Below are 14,871 nucleotides of genomic sequence, written 5' to 3'. Positions count from 1 at the left end.
AGAACATGGGGTTGCATCCCTAACCATCCAAATCATGTATGAATATGTTGAACAGCACAGGTTCCAGTAGAGATTTTTGGAGGACTCAGAGCTATTTACCTCTCTCCAGTAGGAAAACTTGAACATTTATTCCTATCCTTTGTTTCCTATCTTTTAACTGGTTACTGATCCATGAGAGGACCTTCCCTCTTCTCCCATAACTGTTTACTGTGCTTAAGAGCCTTGATTGTGTGACCTTGTGAAAGGCTATCAGAAAATCCAAGTACATTATATCTACTGGATCATGTCTGTCCACGTGCTTTTTTGACTTCCTCAAAGAATTCCAATAGATTGGTGAGGCATTATTTCCTGTTACGAAAGCCAGATTGACTCTTCCTTAACATATCGTGTTCATATATGTGTCTGATGATTCTGTTCTTTACTATAGTTTCAATCAATTTGCCTGGTACTGAAGTTAGGCTCATTGGGCTGTAATTGCCAGGATTGTCTCTGGAGCCTTTTTTAAAAATTGGTGTTACATTAGTGGTCTTCCAGTCATCTATACAGAGGCAAATTTAAGTGATAGGGTACATACCCAAATGTTTTAAAACTTTTAAATAGAAAACATATCATACTTTCAGTAACTGTCCTATGCTCACTTCTACAAGACAGACTACAACAGGAAATTAATAAACTAAGAAAACACTAAATAATAAATACCATACTTGTACCATACCAGATTTAGCACAGGAAAAGGAAAGTTAAGATAGGCAGCAGTGACTTCCCATAGACAGCCACTTCAGCCTCTAATTCTCACACAGTTTATTCAGTGAAAGCAAACACCAAACTCTTAAAAGTTAAAAATAATAATCCTTCCCTTCCAAACTTGACCCCAGTTCCATATGCTATTTCACCATATTTTACATGTTGTTGCCACAGCATTCCATACTCTTAGTTGATAAAGGCATTGGCATGTTATAAGCTTAAACTGTGAAATGGTGAATAAAGATCTGAGGAAGAGTGGTTTGATAATATACTCCATAAACTAGAACAGGCACAGGGGTTTGCCTTTCAGTATGGTAGGGAGGACTTGGACATTTATTTTACCTATTTTTTTGAGATCTTGGGGCTATGAATTGTAAAGGGCCTTGGACTTTCCTATATAGGTTTCTTTTCTATTTCAGGGTCTTTTGGTGTTAGGTAATCTATCTGTTCAATCTGTCTATCTTGAGGGGGAGTCATGTAAGGGTCCTTTCACTGGTAAGCATTGGAGAGAAGTTTCTATGTCTGCAATTCTGGTAGTCTGTCCTTGGGACCTTCAAAGTACTACCACCCATTCATGATGTCCCATCTTATAAAAGATTATCATGTCCTTGGCTCCTGCTATTGTCTGCTTTTTTCAGAATTGATTAGCATGGCGATAGAGTATTTTCCTGGCAGTGCCTTATTTATCATCACTCATTGAAGAGAGGACTAAGCCAATTTGTCTGATCATTCCTCTTATTTGTATATTGGCGAGAAGAAGGGAGACTATTTTATAATGTGCAAACCTCCTCCATAACATTTTTGGCACAATCTAGTTGTAGAAGATTGTGTCTTCCAAATAATTCAGGTAAATGTAATTTGCTGTTTGCTCACTAAATTGCTTATATACACAGTCTGGGTATTGTTTTGTTGGGTAAAGTGAATATATGGCAGATGCCGACTAATTTAAGGTATTATTATAAAGAAGGAATGTTTGAATCATGTAAGTGAACAAGCTAGCAATGTCAGACTGAATTGGAATCAGCTTTATTAGTAAATCAGAGAGACCAGGGAGTTGATTGTATTAAATTTGTCATGAAACTTGCAGAATTCTGGAGATACAGGGGGAAAAAAAGTCATTTAAAACTGCTTAGAACTTAAATCCAGTCCTGTAGTTCTTATCATGACATGAGCAGCTTACTCATTCAAATAGTCAAACCAAAGTCCATTGGACAACTCATGTAAATGAAAGTGACAGGATTAATTCATATGGATGCCAGCCCCACTGCCTAAAGAATTAATGTAATTGTGATTGAAATGTTGATTTGTCTTATTGTATTTTGTTCTCCAAAAAAATTAGAAAAATGTCCTCTCCTTACTCTTCATTTCTATATTATGTTTAAAGGAAATCATTAGAAGCTTACGGAGATGTATATTGCAATTTTTTATTATTCAAATTCAAGGCTGAGAATGGTCTATAAAATTGTGATTTGTGATGAATGATTCTCTAAACATTCTAAAAAAAGTGAAATAAAGCAAAAATATTAGACATAGTATTCTCCTTTTAGCAGAACAGTTTTTCATTTTGGGTGATCAGCCTGTAATAAACATGTCCCAGTATTTGAATCCTGTAACCACATTAACTTGATTTCATATATCTAAAACATTTGGACTATGGTAGAAGAATGTAATTCATGAGCATTAGGAAAGGGTTAAATGTCTATTTCTTCCCCCCCCCACCCCCTCCCGAATTGCATAATGGTTAAAAATACTGTATTGGGTTAAATAGACTCTTCAGGCAAAAAGTACTGGAAACAATCCAGTAGAGGAAGTAGAGTTTTCATTCAGCACAAATTACACTAGTTGTTTTTTTTTTTGTTTGTTTGGGTGTTTTTAGTGGGCTCCATTAAATGTAGAACTGTAGCTTGGTACAGAAAGGCATTTCTTTGTTTTTTTCCTGATGAAAAGTGCTTCGCACATGAATGAGAGGGGTTTTTTGGTTCCATAAATATATCCAGAAAATGCCATAGGATTTATAGATCTGCAAAAGTGGAATGTAAAGTAGAATATTAATAGAATTTGTGGGTATGGCAGATTGGGATTTCTGTCATTCATTTTCAAAGTTCTTGAAGTCATTTGGTACTTGACTAATTACTCTGTTAACTTGGTTTTGGATATTGAACAATTGTAATGGTCTTTTTGGTAGCTCAAATTACATAATTGAAGTGGGTCTGCTATCTTCGCCTTTACACAGACATTCCATTTTCCATATGTTATCTGATTGGTGGAAAGACCAGAAAAAAGGAAAATGGTATTGGTGCAGAAAATAATCTACTGTAATAATACGAGCACTTGAGAGAATATATTTTCCAAGGTTTGGAAATAAAGTTTTACATACAAGTCAAATGAATTTGACAGTTGATCTGCTAATCTCTAAAAATTTAAACAGATAATGTACATACAGAGCGTTTTATTATACGTAACAACAAAAATTGCTTGAGTTAACCGATCCTAAGGTCATTTTCCCTTAACATCTGTCAAATTGCGCAATGTTGAATTTTGGTATAAAGCATAATGCTGTCAGATTCTTATAGAAATATTCCAGAAAGTGGAGTTTTTTTAAGTAAATGGGCCCCATTTACACTGGCTCTTTGAAGTTAAATTCTTCACTGCACATCAGAGAACAGTTGCTTCTTCCCTGAAGCAAGTTTTCTTTTTCTCTCTCTCCTTCCTCTCTTCCCCCACCTCTGTTTGTTTGTTTGTTTGTTTTAAGTTTGTTTACACTTCTATCCAGCAAATTAGTGAGCATCAACTTGTGTGTGACCATTATTTGGCTAGTTACAGGGTTTTTGAAAAGTGATTAGTTCTTAGCTAGTTTCCTAAACTAGCTTCTCTTTCAGTGCGTTGGGATATAGACATATATATACGCACAAAACGCCCTCTAGAGTTCATGGGAGCTATCCTTGTAAATCATCTGTATTTTAAAGAGACCGAGGATGAAATCTTGGCCCAAATCAATTGCAAAACTCCCATGTATTTCAATAAGGGCAGGATTTCACCCTAAATCTTTAAATATCATGACCTTTTAGCCATATTATTTATTTTTACTGTAGCAGCTAATTTGTTTCCCATGAGATTTACTTACAATAATTAAAACCTTATTTATATTCAACTAATTTTTTATGTGGAAATATTTATTTGAAGGCTGAAAGATATGTATTGACATTGTTTATGCTTATCTGATCTTCTCTTTTTTATTTATTAAAAAAATCCATTGCTCTAACATGCATTGTTCCTACAAGGTATTCCATCAAGTCCTAGAGGTGCTGTGTACTCTCAGCTCCTATAGACTTTAATGGAAGTTGAAGGTGCTCATCCCCTCCAGAACTCATTAAGTTCCTTGCAGGACTGAGCCCATAACCATTGGGAAGTTGTGGTTTTATCATACTCTTCATAAAAGAAAAGGGACATACTAGCATAAAACAAATATAAACCGCTGCTAAAATAATAATTTCTTCTTCATTGTAGATCAAGCGAGGTACTTCCAGTAGATATTTAAGGCTATATCGTCCTATCATCTGAAATAAAGATTCTACTTCAGTTTTCCACATTGTACATTCCTGAACTCCATCTAAACAGATGACCACACGTTAATGTTTGGATAGGATTTTTTGCACAAATTAGAAAAATACGTATTTCAAATATAAATACCAAGATCCCACCAAACAGCCTGTTGCTATCTCTGCCCCAGTCATAGTGTGGACTCTATGCTGCACTGGGGCTGCTTTGCACAGCTGTGCTGGCCAAAGCAGTCCTCAACCCTGCAGACACTGAAGGTTTCCTACTGCATATGGAAAATCCTTGGCTAATGTATAGTTGCTGGAATGGTTTTCTCCACCCTCCCAGCTGCTGATGTAGGGAATCTAGCTTGGCTTTCCTTATTCTCAGGGGTCTTTGGGTGCTGGAATGACTCCTGGGGTTCATTGCCAGTCCACATAAATTAGAGTAATCTTCAATCCTAGGACTGGGGGTGAGGGGAAAGAAAGAATGAAGGAGTGCAGCGAAGGTGACAAAGTGGGCTTAAGCACCTTTGCGTCTCCCTTGCCCCCACCAATCTTGCATCATGTGATCCTTAGCTACAATGGAGAATCAGAGCCCACAAACGTACTTCACAGTGGAGTCTGTACCAGAAGAATAGGATTGCTCGGGATGGTAATAAATCCCTACAGTGTTCTATGTAATAAGTCAAGGATGGCCAAATCATGACTTGTGAGCGGCATGCGGCTCTTTTACAGTTAAAGTGCAGCTCGCAGAGCCCCCAATGCCTTCCCATTCTCCGCCTACCAGACGGATGGAGAGCTTGGAGCTTCTGCCCTGCAGCAGGTAGTGGGGCTAGAGGATTCTGTCCAGTGGAGAGGGAGGTCTCGGGGGTCAGTAAGTTTGGCCGCCCCTGTAATAAGTGATTGATTTCATAGTTTAGTGCAAGAGAATTACCTCAATACAGTTTGCTCTTACTAATGCTTCTTATGTTGCCACTTCGATGCTCTGAAAGCTACTGCTGCTTGTCTTAATCTGGGGGTGGCAATATGAATATTCTGGGCACAGAGCTGGGTGATTACAGCCAGTCTTCACATGCCATCATGGAGAAGATCAGTTTCAGAGCTAAAAAGCTAGAGCTGCTAGTGTAGACAATCCCAAACACTACCACCTGCTGCATGGCACAGGTATCTTAAAGGAGGATGAAAACAGATTTTAAAAAGCAGACATAGATATGCAGTAAAGTCCTGCACTTTATCCCACCATTGAAATATTATCTGAGTGATGATTGAATAACTTGATAACAGTAAACAAACCAGTGCACCAATATTTGTCCACCTCATTTTCTTTGCATGTAGAATCATTAGGCCTGTGAGAATGAAGTTGAAAAACAGTAGGCAATATATATCCCTTGATCTTCTTGTGCAACTCTCCCTGGCATCAGTGTGACTTCCATGGATTGAAGGCAGTATATATGACTCTAATTATGCATACTACACCTGTACATCTTATCTTTTGATCGTTAACCACCTTGTTGTGCAAGTGTTTTGTAGATGTCTCCAAACAATGGGAGATTTTGAATGCCATATGTTCTGCAGTAGCCAGGCAAAACAGGATTAGTTAAGGACAAAATCATAAACTTGGAATTTCATGCTATTATAGGCAGAAGTAAGAGCGTTACCATTTAATAGAGACCCTGCCACATTTGGAAACTAAAAGACATATCGGTATTTTGCCAGAACCAACCCTACTTGTCATTATCTATCTTCTTGCTGGTACTCATCAAGATATTTGTTTATAAATAGAAACTTTAACTTACATAAGCAGCCTTCTGCTGCTGATTCATTCAGGGGAGTTATAATCTAGTTTCTATGATATCAGAACTAGAGCTCGGCAAATAATGGATTTATCGGTTTGCTGGCAATTCAAAAAAATAGGGGAAAAGCTTCATTTTGGATCAAACCAAAAACAATTTTTTCTAATTGTTTTGGTGAATTGAAAAAAGAATCGAGTCAGGTCATAATGTTCCTTTTGGACCAGACATTTCTATGGAAACAAAGGACCAGATTCATAAAATGCCAAGAAATGGAGGGCGTGAGGAAAGGGGGTGGGGCGTGTTAAGGGAATAGATAAATAGAATTGGCCTGTTATGACAGTTGCACTCCATTTTGAAACAGTCCATGAAAACTGATGCTTGTTTTCACTATTCCGTTTTTAGCCTCTTCATTTGTCAAGATAAATTTAACTTAAATCTCAAACTATATTCTCTACATATAATGATATGTGTGCACTTTGTAGTAAAATCCTTTCCCTGCACAAAGTGTAAGAAAAAGCGCTTTTGCACAGGGGTGTTTCATGTGCTGGCAAGGGACAGATTTGTCTTCCCAGGCTGCAAAGCAACAACCCATAGTCAAAGATCTCAAATGAGTTTGAGTGCAGGCTCTGTGTAGAATGAAGATGTGTCATATGTTCTGGAGTAACATCAGATAATGGAAGTGGATCCCTGTGTGTTACCATAAGTTTAAAAAAAAATCAGTTTGATTGATCAGTGTGGTATAACTTGCAGAAATTACATACTATGTAGCACCAGCTCCAGTGTCTATGCTTTAAAACCTGGGTTGCAATGATGTCAGTCCTCTAGAATATGACAGAATTACATATAAAAGTTGAAGCCCACATTTTCAACTCTCCACTAGTTTTAGGTGCCTCAATTTTTAGGTGCTTAACTTGAGAAACGGAGCCTAATATTCAGATGCGCTGAGCACTCACGTTCCTGCTGATTTCAGTCAGACCTGCGAGTGCTCAGCACCGCAGAAAGTTTAGGCTTGAACATTTATATAAGAATTTTGCATTCATTGATGAAGGTGAAGAAAAGCAGTAAATGAGCTGCTAAGGGTTGGTTTGCATTTCTGATCCCATCTTATTAAAGCTGTTATGATGTCTCTACTTTAAAAAAATAAATAAACACAATAGTTAATTTTAAATCAGACTATGATAAACAGTATTATAGAGGTTTGAGTTCAGGTAGGAATAAAGCCTTGACATTTAACAAGTTTCTTTTGCAAATCTTTTTGGTCATTGTCAAACTGGCTTTCCCAGCTCTGTTCTATGTGGACTAAAAAGTTCTAATATGTTTGTGAAGGTTATGGGTGTGTGTTTGTTATTTATTAAGATTTCTTCTTTGAGTTCAAGAGTTTATAAAGTTAACTGAGAGATTGAAAGTCCTTTAGTCTCAAGCTGATTAAGAGTGAGCACAATGGTAATGTGACAATCTTTGCGCTATCTGTGTGTGTGTGTGTGTGTGTGTTCATAATATACACATACATACATATACACACTATATTTATATGAAAAATCTTTCTGGGAAAGTAACTTAAAAAAAGTAACTTAATCTTATCGTAACTTAAAAGTAACTTAATCTTTCTACTACCATAATTATTTTTTTACTTTGCCCTAAAGATAAACAGCCAGTTATAATAATTTTATGATGCACAGTAATGGTAATAAGTGATCTGAAATCAGAAGACTATTTAGGAAAAGTGTTAAATACAGGAAAAAGTATAGATTGGAGCAAACAGTGTGATGTAAATATTTCCAAACAACTAATTCTTCTTCAATTAACCTATCAATATGCCGTATATTGATCAGGACTAAATGGACCTAAATTCAGTAGATTACTTAAACTAGATTGCTTCTAAATGTGAGGCTTGCATACAAAAGGAATATTTAATTCGTTTTGTTATTTCAAAATCTTTTGTTTACTTCAGTTCTGGAACACAGTATTTAGAGAAATTAATAAAATCTTAGACACGGATTTAGAGCCAACTTGTCCACTCATGATATAGATTAGTCTACAATTAATTGGTAACAGTCTCATCATCATTTGACTTAAAAATTATACTTATTCACTGGAAAAGTGTTTCTGATGGGCCTTTCGAGAGCTGGTATTTCATATCATGCAATAGTTAAATATGGAAACAACTAAACATCTCACAACTTTGTACGAGTTAAATCTGAAGAAATTTGGGATTTAAAAATGAAATATTTTAGTGAAATAGAAGAATTCTTAACTGACGAATATATTTTATATTACAGAATAGCGTATATAAGGGCATTGATTGTAGAAGTTTGCATAGTCTACTAGAATAGCTATTTCACATTTTCGGTACGGTTTTAATGTATCTTCACTAAGGCTCTGATCTTGCAAACTTTGCAGACTTACGCATGTCTGCAACTTTAAGCGTGTGTAGTCACACTGAGGTAAATGAGGCTGTTCACGTCAGTGAAGTTACCTGTGTAAGCATTCTCAGGAACCTTAAATCCCAGTATTGCAACTGGCTCCATGCAGAGCCCCCTACACCCATAGTGCCTTCAGTGGTGCCTGCACAGAGCCAGCTGCAGCATCAGGGCCTTGTGATAGATTCTGATCTGTCCTCTCCAGTGTTGTGAACAGAGCTTTTTTTTGTAAGATCAGGCTGGCTTTGAAAGCCTGCTCACCCTAGGCTTGCTTCAAAACTTCAGAATACTCTATCACTGAAAAACCTATTTTTCTCAGACATCTAGCCTCAAATTTTAGAACCAAGAATATGAGAACAATTAGCAGAACACTTACGAAGAAACATTTTGAGACAGGACTATTGGATATACTTCAGCAATGGTTTTTAAAACTCCAGCCCTTTTCAGAATTGTGTCATGAGTTTGGATGAAAACTAATAGTGAATTTAAGAGCTGTGGGTTTTTTTCACCAGCTTAGAGCTACACCTGCTTCTCAATTACCTGTGATATCAGAACAACAAAGTGGCCTTGTTTCCAATTGTGTTTTATTCCTTATCTTTGAGATATGAAAGATACACCAAGAGGAGGAAAGAGCTGTGTGTCAGAGGGCCCAAATGGTTCTGCTGCATCTTGGGTTTGATTTTCAGTTTAATAGCAGCAGTCTTAAAAAAGAAGGAATGTAAGATTTGACAAAAGGGGCTTGCAGACATCAGCTGGCACATGAAATCATATAATACATGTCACACTGAACCCTCACAGCCTCCACTGGAACTTGTGGCTTTTTTTCTTCCCTTTTTTCCTCTCACAGAGATGAAGTCATCCTGATAAACTTCTCTCTCTCTCTCTCCCCCCCTCCTTTTTTTATCCACAGAGGCCTTTATGTTTTTCTAATAATTGGCAGCAGAGGTACAATTTTTCCCCTCTTTTAAGCGATGAATAGTTGGCCCTAGATCAAAGACAAGCCCTTGTGGTTTTCTGGCTGCCACAAAAGGGCGTTGGAATTGGCACAGATCCCAGCTGCTTAGTGATAGGCATGTAGATGAGGTGTCAAGCGTAGGGGTCAGTGGCAAAGTGTCTGTACACGTTCTTCATCTGAGCTAATCTGGTTTCCTTTTGTGTGTGTGTGTGTGTGTCTATTTCAGGCCAACAGCAGGTTGAAGCAGATTGAAAAGGAATATAGTCAGAAGTTGGCCAAATCTTCACAGGTAGGCAACATGAAAACAAAAACCTCACATTAGTAAGATGGATTTGGAAACTTAAAATTAAAAATGTATTTACTTCTCTTTTGGAATTTTATTTTTCTTGTGTCCAAAAACCCCAGCTACTCCCACAAAATCAAATATGAATCGCCTTTCCCAAATTTTATTACTTTAAAAAACCCAGAAAATTAAACTGATCAATAAGCCCTTTTTGTAAAGCTCGTTGTTTCTTAGCTATTGGGAGTCAGATCCTGAGGGAGCTTGAGCACCATTGACTGCCACTGCCAGTCATTGAGAGCTGAGGCAAAATCAGCCCTGTATGCAGGCCTGCAGAACCATGCAACCTGTACAAACAGCAAAGGTTGCTTGCATACCGGTAAACTGTATATATTACTGCATGGAGGTTCTTGGCCACATATCTGATGACAGGATTTGAGCCCAATTATGCAGTTTTGATATTTACCATTTGTCTGGTTTTAACCAATCCAATAATTTTGCTGAATGATGACACAGCTTTTAAACAGCCCAAAACATTTAAAAAGAATTCTAGGTTACATCATGACATGAAAGCTAACTGCTTTTTCTTAATTGAGGGAGTTATTGTTCATTAACACAAAATGGTTTTTGATGACCCTTGACTATGTGTATTCAAATTACCATTACAGGTAAAGTCAATCGGACAAGGTGGTGGTCACAAATGACTCTTCACAATTGCTTTTGAATACTTTAAACCTTCCTTTTAACTTGTACATGGCATTGAAACTTACGCTATGTCCACATTGCAAACTTCTGCTGGACCAGCTATGTTGGTCAGGGGATGAAGAAATGTGATCACTGACCGACATAGCTGGTCCAACAAACGCATCTAGTGTAGATGCAGTTATACTATTAAAACTGTGCTACTGGTGTAGCTTCCCTTGTTTGGTGCAGGTGGGAGGGGGTAGTGGTGGAATAAGCTACACCAGTAAAAGCAAAGCTTTGCCTGTATAAGCTGTGCCAACACTAGGAACACTTCGCCAGTATAGTATATTGGTACAGCATACCAGTAAAATGGTTTTTGGCAATGGTAGAATGTATAAAGACAATCAAAGGTTAAACTTTTAATGGTGTGAAAGCTGCCATGAGGATTTGCATGTAACCATCATTCTTTTCTGAGAAGCAAAAGTCTCACAACCACAACTGAAGCCTTAAGTCTGGTTGTAAAGGTGTATTCTCCGCAAAAGTAATATTGGTCAAATAATCCTGTAGTATCAACAAATAGAAGGAATGTTTCAAGAGCCCACATACTAGGTAGATACTATCAGTCAGGCAGCAACATGGAAGTTACAAATCATCCATTTTACTGTTAAGCCAGAAACACTTTGCAAATAATAATATTATTATTATTAATAATAATAATAATTAATAATGTCTTAATTTCTGCCTTCAAAAGCTGCCTTTAAGTCTTCATTTTCAGAAGAACATACCCAAAACTGTGGACATATCTACTGTGATCGGATAACACAGGACAGTCAAATCTGCTGGACTAAAAACTTATGGCACTATATATTTATCAAAAACCTTTGTAAATATGTTTTTACATAGTTATTATGTCTGGGTATTTATGGGTAAATTATATGCATTTCTAAAATAGTCTAAATGCATATTTTCTGTGCTTCATTTATATGAACGTGTAATAACTGACTAGAATGTCAACTTTAAAAACTTTCTTGAGAGCTTTTTTTATAAAATCCTCTTGTATTTGTTATGTCATCATGAAGAGAAATAAAAAGAAAACAAACCTCAAAAATAGATTGATATAATCCAGAAGGTTTGTCATTAAACATAAAGAAATTCAGGCCTGAGGTTGAAGTTCCATTAGCCACTCACTCTGTAATACCTTGTAATGTCTATGGCAGATGAGGGAAATCTAAACAGCTATGAATATGTAAAAGGTATAAACACCAAAGAGGGAGAGAAATAGCTTAGGATGTTACTAAAAGGGTATATGAAGAATAAGGAATAGAACTGTGAAACTAAGGTCATGAAAATTTAAACTGAAGATCAGGACAAACTTTATAGTAATGAAATTTATTAGACTATGGAATTAAACTATGGAATAGTCTCCAGTTTGAGACCCGTTTAAAGCAACTGGACACTGAATTAACAAATATACTGTTAGGAATGGTTCTTTTTTTTTACAGAGGGATGGACTGGATGACCTAATCAATCTTTTACATCTACTTTTGGTGATTGTATGACAGCCATTGTAAGAGGTTTCTATACAGTGGGTGATTTTACAGACCATACATTGTATACTACAGTTATTTGGCACAATGGGTGAGTTAAAGATGGGGTTTCATTCTGAATTTCTTTATTTTTGCGGGTTTGAATCAGACCCTTAGTGTTGCTGGAATATATTTTTTGTAGCTTAATGTTAATAATAGGTCATTTGTAACTTTCATGTGGTTATGTTGCTGACAACATCAGCCTAATCTCACTCTCTGTGGTCTCTTGGAACATTCATTTTTAACACCCGCACAAAGAAGATATTCCAGGAAATTCTCTCTGAAGTTTATATAAAATAAACAATTAGGTTTTTTTCTGAGAATTACTGCCCAGAGCAGTTCCTTGTCTGTCAACTTGTCTCAAGATTTTCTTAAAACATTTTTAAAATGTTCACGTAAACCCAGGTTCTTAAGCCAGTAATCTTCTCGTAGAGGAAATCTACCCAGTATTCCATTGCTTTCCCCTCCTACTTCTGCATTTTAACCAGCTTATTATTTTTTGTTATCGTAAATAAAATGGACAAAATGCAGCAGGGACATATTGCTATAACTACCCATTGGTTGTAAATGGCAAAGTAATGTAATTTATAATAATTTGGTATTTTCTGTCAAATGAATGCAATTTACATTCTTCACCACCCTCTTCTACTTCCATTTTACAGTAAATGCCAGATTGGTGCAAATTTTCTGACCCAAACTACCATTTATATTGCTGCTGAATGAATCCTACAGACTTTAATTGGAGTTGCATCTGCTCAGATCAGCTCTACATTTGTGTTAATTGATATTATTGGTAGAAAATAGTGTCTCAGTACTTAAATATAGAACTGAAAATTTCTAACGGACTGGATGGCAAGTTCTTATGAAGGTTCTTATATTGCTCCATGCCATCTTATCCTTTATCATCTTTTTTACCTTTTTAAAGATAATTTCCTTGTTACCACAGAAGCCTCATTATGCCCAGATAATGTAAAACTTAATTTTCCACATAAAGATAGACTTTTTTGATCATTTATCGTTCTTGATATTGCCTTTCTCTTTTTTTACATTTGTATTTTACAGAAATTACTGATAGTTATACCCCATAATGTTCCCTGCTTATGGAGCTGCAGGAATTAGAGATTCCTCCAATATCCATGCCCTTATATTTTTATGGACAATTAGTTTGCTCCTTAAAAATTATCTGTAAAAACTTTATTTTATTCATGACTAGTGTAGGATTTTGTGTTACATGAAAGCATTAAGTCTAACCAGTTGTAAGCTAAATAAGAATTCAAGGGATTTTGTCGATATGATACCGGTAAAAGTTTAGATTATTAACAAGATAAGAAATGTTAAATTTAGCAATTTATGACATTCATTTGTTTTTGCATTTCTATCTGCTGTGACTGAAATGGGGCAGGGGCAGTTTCACTTGTTATTTACAGTGTATCTCACTTTCTGGTTTTCATGAATTAGCAAACTTCAGGGAAATGAATTCACAATACATTAGTTTTAAAAATTACTTCCCTTCACCTCCCTCCTCATCATTCTAATATTAATATTTTTTTTTAAATTGTGTAACATTATTTCTAATCATATCATATATACATCTGAAACCTCCCATTTTTCCTTATATACATTAAATAATAGTGGCCTTAAAATCTTTGTCTCTTTAACAGTCTAGGGGCCCAGTCTTGCAAATATTGAAGCATGTGTGAGTAGTACATTTGTTATCATATGCTTAAGTGTTTGCAGGATTTGGACTATATAGCCCAAATAGAACAACTTAATTTTAATCACAGCAGTAGTTACATTGACATCAATGGGACCGACCACTCTCATGCTTAAAGTAAGCACATGTTTAAGTGCTTTGATGGATCAGGACACTTGTGTCTAAGCATTGCATTCTATAATATCTGTCCTGCAGGTGTGGTTTAATATGGCTTTCTATGATGATAAAAAGGGTAAAACAACTAGATTTCAGATAGTCAACAAATCATGGGTGTGTCATGTAAAAAGTCCATGGGCATGGAACCAGACCTCAAATTTATAGTTAAATAAAATACATTCCTCTCAACAATACTGGAATGCTGTGTCAAGTTTAACATTTCAGTTAAGTATGTAAAATACAGCTTTTTCTTAGCTACATTATGAAACCATGATGTATCTTTCAAACATACGAAGAGTTATTAACATGTTTATTGCAGTGTTCTTTGTTGCTATAGTGCAGGAAGTTCTGAAGTCTTGCTGAAAATCCCAACAAGTCATTTCAGTGAAGTGGAAAACTGGAAATATCTTATATATTTGAGATCACAGATGTGCTTTGTTCTGATGAGTAAATATTATGGAATGTTATAGTGGAAATCTCTTCCAAATACTTTGTATTCAGCAGTTTTATGCCATTCACAGTTTTATTAATATCCTTTTCTCTGTGTGGAATTTAGTGCTTGCCAGTGTATAATATGTTAATTTAAAATATTTAGTTTGTACAGTGGAGTTTGCCAACTCCATTCTTGTGTCACACATAAATGCATGCAAAATACATACCTCTCATTGAAGGAGTTCTAGCATGCTGTTTTCTTTTTAGATCGTAGCTGAACTTAAGACAACCATTTCCTCTCTGACAGAGGAGAGCAGCCGGCAGCAGCTTGCTGCAGAAAGGCGGCTCCAGGATGTTGTACAAAAGTTTGAAGATGAGAAGCAGCAGCTGATTAGAGATAATGACAGAGCAATCAAGGTAATCTGGGGAGTTCAACTACTAGCTGTTTTTGTATAATTAAAATTTCTGAAATTATGGCAGTAGGCAAATGAATGCAGGTATCATTCTTGTTCATACAGCATTCAGTAATTGCATTCACTGGACTTTGACTTTGATGTATGCAGTGACT

The 14,871-nt window shown here is 36.2% G+C and overlaps 1 protein-coding gene across 6 annotated transcripts in view; it reads left to right on the top strand.

The window, feature by feature from the left end:
• The window catches only part of CEP112 (centrosomal protein 112), a 284,681-nt gene that overhangs the window by 206,239 nt on the left and 63,571 nt on the right, over nt 1–14,871 (top strand). For 4 of the 6 annotated variants that reach the window (XR_010919549.1, XM_067547323.1, XM_067547324.1 and 1 more), the window contains 2 exons: nt 9,678–9,740; nt 14,571–14,720. Coding sequence is in view for 5 of the 6 variants with exons in the window: in XM_067547323.1 (XP_067403424.1) it covers nt 9,678–9,740; nt 14,571–14,720 (213 nt within the window). In the remaining variant the exon portion in view is untranslated. Of the gene's footprint in view, nt 1–9,677; nt 9,741–14,208; nt 14,265–14,570; nt 14,721–14,871 lie in introns of those variants that run through there. The other 2 variants (XM_067547326.1, XM_067547325.1) reach the window with 2 other exon arrangements.

This window comes from Emydura macquarii, unplaced genomic scaffold (genome assembly GCF_026122565.2).
Source record: "Emydura macquarii macquarii isolate MOO-44397 ecotype Brisbane River unplaced genomic scaffold, CSIRO-AGI_Emac_v2 contig_1230, whole genome shotgun sequence".
Lineage (NCBI taxonomy): Eukaryota > Metazoa > Chordata > Testudines > Chelidae > Emydura > Emydura macquarii.
Note: the sequence above shows the minus strand (reverse complement) of the source record. Positions and strands in the feature narration are given on the sequence as shown.